Below are 8,892 nucleotides of genomic sequence, written 5' to 3'. Positions count from 1 at the left end.
GAAAGAGTGATGTATTGCTCCCTGGCCTTGGCTGAGCGCGTGGTCATTGCCCTGGGCCTTCATGCTGCCATGGTAGAGCTGAGGCATGACTTATGTCATGTCCTGGCTTTGCCGTTTGCTCTGTCCGAACAGGCTCAATGTTGCCTGTAGGCCTCAGGCAGGACAACTAAGCTGAGACATGACTTATGTCATGCTCCAGTTGTGTCTTTGGTCTTGGCGCATGGCGGGGTTGAGCTCAAGCCTCGCGCTGGGGCCCGCAGCTCAAGCAGGACAGTCTGGGGCTTGGCCTTGCATCGGGCTGAAGTTGGGTGTAGGCCTTGTACCATCCTTGGGGTGCTTTGGGGTCTCAGCCTCCACCCCAGGCCTTGACACTTTCCAGGGGAAGAAATGACCTGGGCTGGGTAGGGCCCATGCCCTCTCCCGTCGTGCCACCAGTCCCTGTGCCAGCTCCCAGGCTACGGACAGGGTACGGCAGCATGCACATAGCACATGGACCTGGCCCCACGCTCCCCACATCCCTCACATTCACCCCCCACGGCTCCCAGGCTCTTCTCCACCCCCTGCCCAGGGCACTGTAACTCTATCAGGTAAACAAGATTGGGTTTCCCCAGGGCAGGCGGGGGCCCCCACTGGGCTGCTGGTATATAGCAGTGGGGCCGCAGCTGGCTCGGGCACTTGGAGCCAGGCGCTGCCCACCATGGAGCTGGCGGGGGCCGTGACCATCTTCCTGGCCATCTGCATCTCGTGCCTGGCACTGGCCTCGGCCTGGAGGAGGATGCACAAAGGGGGGAAACTGCCCCCGGGCCCGACCCCGTTGCCCTTCATCGGCAACCTGCTGCAGGTGCGCACCGACGAGACCTTCAAGTCCTTCATGGAGGTGAGTCGACCCCGAGCCCCGGGCAGGGAGGGGCCGGGGACCAAGAGCCAGTCTCCATCTCCTCCCTCGCTCTGTCTGTCTGTCTCTCTCCCTCTCCCCATCTACAACTCTTCCCCCCACCACACACACACACCCATCCAGCTCTCCTGTGTCTGTCTCTCTGTCCAGCTCTCCCCATGGGCACCTGTCTGTGCTTCTTCTCTCCCCACGGGCTGTCCATCCATCCCCACACACCCCTCCACCGAACCATCCATCCCTCCACCCCCATGTCTATCTTTCTGTCCATCTAACCCCATAAGTATTTGCTCATGTTTCCTCTCTCCCTGTGCCTGTCTGTCCATCCATCCATGCTCTATAGCTCCCATCCATCCATTCATCCCCATGTGAGTCTGTCCGTCCATCTATCCTCATAAGTCTGCTCATGTTTCCTCTCTCCCCAAGGCTATCCATCCATCCATCCCCTCATTCGCCCCTCTCCATCCATCAATCCCTCCATCCCCATGTCTGCCTGCCTATCTGTCTGTCCATTTAGCCTCAGAGATTGGTGTTCATTTCTCCTCTCTTCCCATGGTCATCCATCCCTCCATCCCTATGTCTTCCTCTCTGTCTGTCTGTCCATCTATCCCCATAGGTCTCTTCCCATGTTTCCTCTCTCCCCGTGTGCATCCATCCATCCAGCTTCCTCGCACGTATTCATCTGTCCACCCCCACACAAATGCCTTCCTCTATGGGCATCTGTCCATCTTTTCCCATTACCATCCATCTCTCCCCTGCCTGCTTGCCTGTCTGTACACCCACGGTTTGTTCCCGGGAATGGGGGGCGGGGTCCATGGCCTCTGTTCTCATGAGTGGGGAGGGAGCTGCCCCCTCATCTGGCCCTTTACTGGGTGCGGCACTAGCCGGAGGCTCACAAGCCCAAAGAGCTGCAGGGGTGTGACAGGTGCCTCCCTCCGCCCCCGCTGCAGCTGAAGGAGAAGTACGGGCCAGTGTTCACGGTGTACCTGGGCCCGCGGCGCGTTGTGGTGCTGTGCGGGCATGAGGCCGTCAAGGAGGCACTGGTTGACCAGGCTGAGGAGTTCAGTGGCCGCGGGGAGCTGGCCTCCATCGAACGCAACTTCAACGGCTTCGGTGAGCGTCAGGAGCAGCTTGGGGAGCTGAGCAGGGTGGGCCGGGCAGGGGGCATCATGCTGGAGGCGGGCAGGGCTCATAGCCCAGCTCCAGGTCCGTCCAGCGCTGACCCCTGGCTCTCTCCCGTGGTCCCCAGGAGTGGCTCTGGCCAACGGGGAGCGGTGGAAGCAGCTGCGCCGGTTCTCGCTCACCACCCTGCGCAACTTCGGCATGGGCAAGCGCAGCATCGAGGAGCGCATCCAGGAGGAGGCCCAGTACCTGCTGGAGGAGCTGCGCAAAACCAAAGGTGCGTGCGGGGCCTTGGCCGCCGCCCCAGCCCCAGGCCGCCCGCATGGCCAGGCTCTTGTCTCCTAAGGGAGATATGCTCTCAGCTTAAGCCAGCGCCTGTTGTGGGGAATCTGTGGCAGGGCAGGGTCTTTGGGTCTTGCCTGAGTTTGCAGAGAGCCTGAAACACCTGCTCTGAGATGGGGGAGGGGGCGTGGCTTCTGCTCATCTCTCCCCTCCCAAGCTGGGCGGAGCCACCGCATGCGGAAGGTGCCGCGGCTTCCCCCGCTGACCCCTGCTCCCCGCACCCGTGTGCCCCGAGCAGCCCAGCCCTTCGACCCCACCTTCTACCTGAGCCGCACCGTGTCCAACGTCATCAGCTCCGTCGTCTTCGGCAGCCGCTTCGACTACGAGGACAAGCAGTTCCTCGCCCTCCTGCGCATGATTAACGAGAGCTTCATCGAGATGAGCACGCCCTGGGCCCAGGTACCGAGGGCTGGGCACCACATTGAGTAGGGCCGCGAATTTAGGGGCTGGTGTGGTGTTGGATGCAGCTGCCTGGGGCTGGATTTCAGAGCTGCTGAGACCGGAGGATGGAGGCTGTATAGTCCCTATCCCTCCGTGTGGCCTCGAGCCTGGGATTTAGGAAGGAAGTGAGGGTGGTTTTTGCAGGGGGGCGGTGGCTGGAGGTGCCAAGGAAATCCCAGACTGGCGCTGCTACACCCCTGGAGCCCGTGGGGCCTCACCGTGCGCCCGGTGCTGTCTCTTTCAGCTCTACGACATGTACTCGTGCATCATGCAGTACCTGCCTGGGCGCCACAACCGTGTCTACTACCTCGTCGAGGACCTCAAGGACTTTATCGCCGAGCGGGTCCGGGCCAACCAGGCAACCCTGGACCTCAACTCCCCGCGGGACTTCATTGACTGTTTCCTCATCCAGATGGAGAAGGTATTCCCTGCCCCTGCCCCTAGCTCTGCCCCTGCTCGGGGAAGACTGGGCACAAGCTGCCCTGGGTGTAGGGGCAGGGCTGGCTTTGGGGTGAATGGCTGTCCCCATTGGGCTAGGACAGCATGGGCTACATCCAGCACGGTGCTGGCAGGAGAGAGGGTCCCATACCTTGACCTCTGCCGTGGTCTCCCTGGGTGACCTTAGACACCTGCTGCCCCTCCCCGTGCCTCAGTTTCCCTAGCTTTTCCCAAACAAGGCCATCAATGGTAAGGGAGGCCTTGAGACCCCCCCCCTGCTGACGTGCTCCTCCCTTTGCTGTCCCCTTCTGCAGGAGCGGAAGAACCCGAACAGCGAATTCAACCTCAAGAACCTGGTCCTGACCACGCTCAACCTGTTCTTCGCCGGCACCGAGACCGTCAGCTCCACCCTGCGCTACGGCTTCCTCTTCCTCATGAGGTACCCCAAGGTGCAAGGTAGGCACCTGCTCAGACTTGCGACTGCGTGAGAACAGCTCGGGTGCCCTGGACCCTTCCCCCTCTGGGGAATCGCCCACAGCCAAGCAGCATGGGGTCTATAGTGCGTGGTTGAGCGGTTCTGCTTCTCTCCCGCTGAGGGTGGCTCACATACGCGCTGGCGGAAGGAGGCTGCCAGGCAGCTCCATCCGCAAGAGATCGGCCCCCGGTCCTGGACCACACAGGCCTCTTTTCTCTGAGCTTAGAGGCAGAAGCCCCATAAGGGGGGAAGAGACAGTCCCGGGGATCGATTGCCACCAAGTGGTGGTACCACCTCACTGGGCACACACCTGTGCGCCCGGGTTGCACACGCAAGCCCCCAGGGGAAGCACTGACTTTCCCGCCTGTTGCCCCAGCCCTCGAAGGCCTGGATCGGGGAGGGCGGGGGTGGTTACGACCTCCTGAGCCCCCCACGCCTCACAGCTCCCAGCCACGAGGGTCTCCCCCTGCCGGCAGCAGCCCCCGTCTCACATGTTCCCCTCCCAACAGAGAAGGTGCACCAAGAGATCGACCAGGTCATTGGGCGCAACCGCATCCCAGCCAGCGAGGACCGCATGAGCATGCCCTACACGGATGCCGTCATCCACGAGATCCAGCGCCTCACGGACATCGTGCCCATGGGTGTGCCCCACACCGTCATCCGGGACACCCAGTTTCGCGGCTACACCCTCCCTAAGGTGCGTCTGGAGGGGGGGTGGGGGTGGTCCCCGGCTCTCGCCAGCCCCCAGGGCATCGTTTGGCTTCTGCAAAGAGCCCCACGGGGAAGGGAGGGGTCCACTACCCACAGGCTCTAGGTGTTAAGGCCTCCCACCACCCCTGCCGTGGGCTTTGGGGCTTGCTCTGGGCAACAGCTTCTTCAGCGGAAACCTCCAGGCTGGGGCTGGAGAGGGAGATCCCCACTTTCCCTGGCGCCTGCTCCAGCCACCAGTTGCCCCCAAATGCCTCTGGCTTTGGGCGCTGGGAGAGTCACAGCCCTGCAACCTCTGGCATCTCCTCCCTGCTCCGGTACCCGCCCTATCCAGGGCTCCAACACCTGCAGCATGAAAGGACCGGTCACTTGGGTTCCTGAGCAAAACACACGCTACAGGGGCCTGGTTTCTCAGGATCAGGCCCTTCTTGGGAGCCTCAGAGCCCCCATGCCCAGGTCTTCGGGCCCATTGCTGGGTGAAAAATGACCTAAAAACGAACGCCGTGCACCAGCTGCCCGGAGGCTGAGCTGAGTCCCGGTGCTCCCCCAGGGCACCGATGTGTTCCCACTGCTGGGCTCTGTCCTGCGAGACCCCAAGTACTTCAGCCAGCCAGACGCCTTCAACCCGGGGCACTTCCTGGATGAGAACGGCCGCTTCAAGAAGAACGACGCCTTCGTGCCTTTCTCCTCTGGTACGAGCTCTGCCCTCCGCCCCTTCCCTGCTCCTGTCATCTGGCTCGTCCCCGTGGGGAGAGCGGGGTGGCAAGGGGCCATCCCTCACCAGCTAGTCCTGTAAAGGTAGCGGCTGCACCATAGGCGGGTAACGAAGATCAGGACCGTGGCCGGGTCGTCTAGTAGAGCAATGCATCGGATGAGCAGGAGCTCCCCGCTTCCACTGGCCGTGAAGCCACTTGGTTCAAAGGGGGAATCTGGGAGCTCTGGGAAAGGGACTGGAGTCCGGCGGGTTGAAGCCTCGGGACTCCTTGGGTCTCTCCCAGCTCTTGAGTGGGGAGTGGGCCCTAGAGGGTTAGAGCCAGGGGGATTGGGAGCCAGGTTGTCTCCCAGCCACAAGAGACCAGTAGGATTTGGGGTTCAAGATTGCCAAGCCCTTGTCCCTAGAGGATGCTCTTGCCGCGCCTGCCTCGGTCTCCCCTCCCGTGGCCCGTCTGGGGGTGGCCCTAACAGAAGCCCCCAGGACATGGCCTGACCTGGCTCTGCTTTACAGGGAAGCGGGTGTGCCTGGGCGAGGCCATGGCCCGCATGGAGCTCTTCCTCTACTTCACCACCATCCTGCAGAGCTTCTCCCTCCAGTCCCTGGTGCCCCCCGAGGACATCGACATCTCCCCCAAGATCAGCGGCTTCGGCAACATCCCGCCCACCTACCAGCTCTGCCTGGTGCCGCGCTGAGCCCGCCAACCCCTCCTGGAGCTCTGCAACGGGGGGACCCAAAGCAGCTCGGATACTAGTTAGAAGCAAATCCCTCCTGCGTAGCCAGCGGCACCTCCATCTCCGCCTGCCGGGGCTGGGGAGGGGGGTGGACATGGATGCCGCTTCCTGGGGGGTGGTCAGCACGGTCCTGCCATGGAGCCGGTCCTTGGAGGGATCCCGCAACACCAGCATCCCCGTCGTTCTCCCCTGGTCCGGCTCCACGTTTGCGTGTCCGCCTGAGCAAGGTCGGGGCTGTTAGAAAGACTCTGCACCCTCAACGGAGACTGCGCGCCGGGGCCAGGGTCAGCCAAGAGTGCCCAGCACCCCCTGCACATGCACGTGGCCATGTCACGGCTGGTGGATCCCAACGGGCTTCGCAGAGGCAAAAACAAGGACCTGAGCATCGTGAAGGCAGACGCAGGCTCTGATGCTGGAGGAACAGAGTCGGGCGCTGCCCCCATGGCTCTGGGCACACGAGTGCACCTGTGCTGGGTCGAAGGGGCTTCATCTCCCAGCAGCAGCTCTGTGTGTCCTCTCCACCCCCTCCACGGGCAGTGTGCGGTGCCTGGCACTCGGGGAAAGCCGGACCCCATGGGAACCCACCCTCCTCCCGTTATCTCCAGCCAGCTGTAGCAAGGCAGTCAGTGCCAGATGAGCGAGCGAGCCAGGAAGCATGCTGGGAGTCTCTGGTCTGGAAGCAGCCCCTTCTCCACCCCCATTCCCAGCTCCCCCAAAATGATATGGGCAACTTTTTCCTTCTAGGGGAGCTTTGCCCTTTCCCCTGCCTTGTTTTGCTTTGGCTGCCCAAAGGTGACGGCTGGGATGCGGCTGGCTCTGGTGTAGGCCAGAGCCAACACGGCTCTGGTTCTCCTTGCACTCTCCTCCCCCTTCCCAGGGCATCTGGGAGGGGCTGTTCGGTTCCCCGGGGCGGGGGCCCATGGCCTTGATTTTCCAATTGCAATAAAGGCAAAATGCTGCGATGTGGCAGGAGCTTCATGTCCTGTTCTGTGCGAGGGAGAACAGCACACGGCTGCCTCGTGGCATGCTCTTTTGTGGGGGGGATGCTTTTCCGAATGGAGGGCTCCTGGGGAAGAAACCACAGCAGCTGCAGGGGGCACAGGGAGTCCCTGACCACCCGCCTTGCAGCTGGGAAGCCTGCATGGGACCTGCTACATGTGGCCAGGGGCAGCCCTGCCCCTGCAGGGCTGGGAGCCAGTGCTGGGGGGAGATGCAGCTCCCTGTTCTCCCCTCTCCCAGGCACTGGTGAGGCTGCAGCTTGCAGCATGGCAGAAGGCGGCACCTGCATGACTGCCCAGGCTGGCTGGCACACACGTGCCCATGTCACATACCTGTCAGCCTCTCTGCTCCATTCTCCGTACCAGAAGCAGGTGGCAGGCTGGCCCAGGGGGACCGGACTCACTGGCGGCTCCCAGGTGCTATGGACATGGACATGGAGCTGCTGTCCAGGGCTGGCAATGAAGGGGTCACTGCACCCTGCTCCCCTCCAGCTCCAGGAGTTCAGGGCCCTGGGGTTTGAACCGACAGCATACAGTTTGCGTTGGACAATCTAGGCTGAGACCCAGCGAGGGCAGGGTAGATTCTGCATCCAGTTAGCTGCGTGGCCTTAAGCCTTCAGCCCATGTCTGGGAGTCTGGCTGGCATTGGTAGCTTGCCAGATAGCACTTGCTGAGATCAGGGTCCCCGTCGGGCTTGTAGATACCACCCAGGCCATCTCAGCCAGCGATTTCACCAATAAAAGCTCACGGGAACCTTTGCCTCCCCCCTCTTCCACCTTTCAGCTGAGGACTCAGGTCTGGCTGGGGGCAGAGTCCAGCCCCAGTAGCGTCTTGCCCAGGAAATTCTGGACAGAGGCAGCAAGGGGAGGGGATGAAATCAGCAGGTCACTCATAATTGTCTGTGCTGGCAGGGACTCCTGCTTTCTCTCTGGGTCTGGGCGGTGATACAAGGCAGGCCCTTCTTGTCTCCAGCTGGAGCAAGATGGGGACCTAGTCAGGGAACTATTGGAGGGGCTGGACATGTTCAAATCAGCTGGTTGTGACGATCTCCACCCCAGGGTGCTGAGGAAATGAGCAGAGGTCATTGCAGGACCCTGGCACGGCTTTACGAGCACTCGTGGTGCTCCGGTGTGGTGCCAGAGGGCTGGAAAAGGGCCAACGTGGTCCCCATTTTCAAAAAAGGGAGGAAGGAGGACCCAGGAGATTACAGGCCTGTTAGTCTTACCCCGGTCCTGGGGAAACTCTTTGAGAAAATTATCCAGGTGCACATCTGCGAGAGGCAAGCAGGAGAGATCACGCTTAGGGGCGACCAACACGGGTTCATTCGAGGCAGGTCCTGTCAGACCAACCTGGTGCCTTCTACGACCAGGTCACAAAATCCTTGGATGCAGGTGTCGCGGTGGATGTGGTGTTTCTGGACTTTAGGAAGGCCTTTGACACTCTCTCACCCCATTCTCATTCAAAAAATTAGGGGACTGTGGCGTTGATGTCTACACAGTCAGATGGGTCGCCAATTGGCTGGAGGGCCGCACCCAGAGAGCGGTGGTGGACGGGTCATTTTTGACCTGGAGGGATGTGGACAGTGGGGTCCCCCAGGGCTCGGTGCTCAGGCCTGCACTGTTCAACATCTTCATCAGTGACTTGGACGAGGAGGTGAAAAGCACCTTGTTCAAATTTGCTGATGACACTAAGATGTGGGGAGAAGTGGGTACACTAGAGGAGAGGGACAGGCTAAAGCTAGACCTAGACAGGTTACAGGGGTGGGCGGATGAGAACAGGATGGGATTCAACACTGACAAGTGCAAGGTGCTGCACCTGGGAGGAGGAACCGGCAGCAGACCTACAGGCTGGGGAACTCCCTTCTCGTCAGCGCAGAGGCAGAAAAGGATCTTGGGAGTCATTATAGACTCCAAGATGAACATGGGCCGACAGTGTGGGGACGCGGTCAGGGAGGCCAACCGCACCTTGTCGTGCATCCACAGATGCATCATGAGCAGGGCCAAGGAGGTGATCCTCCCCCTCTACGCGAC

At 61.4% G+C, this 8,892-nt stretch overlaps 1 protein-coding gene across 1 annotated transcript in view; it reads left to right on the top strand.

The window, feature by feature from the left end:
* Positions 1–697: 697 nt before the first annotated feature.
* The window catches only part of LOC102369231 (cytochrome P450 2G1-like), a 10,425-nt gene continuing 2,230 nt past the window's right edge, over positions 698–8,892 (top strand). The window contains exons 1-8 of the mRNA XM_025213065.1: positions 698–877; positions 1,777–2,005; positions 2,142–2,291; positions 2,595–2,748; positions 3,038–3,218; positions 3,550–3,691; positions 4,220–4,407; positions 4,969–5,110. Of these exons, the coding sequence (XP_025068850.1) occupies positions 698–877; positions 1,777–2,005; positions 2,142–2,291; positions 2,595–2,748; positions 3,038–3,218; positions 3,550–3,691; positions 4,220–4,407; positions 4,969–5,110 (1,366 nt within the window). The remainder of the gene's footprint in view (positions 878–1,776; positions 2,006–2,141; positions 2,292–2,594; positions 2,749–3,037; positions 3,219–3,549; positions 3,692–4,219; positions 4,408–4,968; positions 5,111–8,892) is intronic.

The sequence above is a fragment of the Alligator sinensis genome, unplaced genomic scaffold (assembly GCF_000455745.1).
Source record: "Alligator sinensis unplaced genomic scaffold, ASM45574v1 scaffold1667_1, whole genome shotgun sequence".
Classification (NCBI taxonomy): domain Eukaryota; kingdom Metazoa; phylum Chordata; order Crocodylia; family Alligatoridae; genus Alligator; species Alligator sinensis.
The sequence above is the reverse complement of the archived record's forward strand: the minus strand, read 5'-3'. Positions and strand labels throughout refer to the sequence as shown.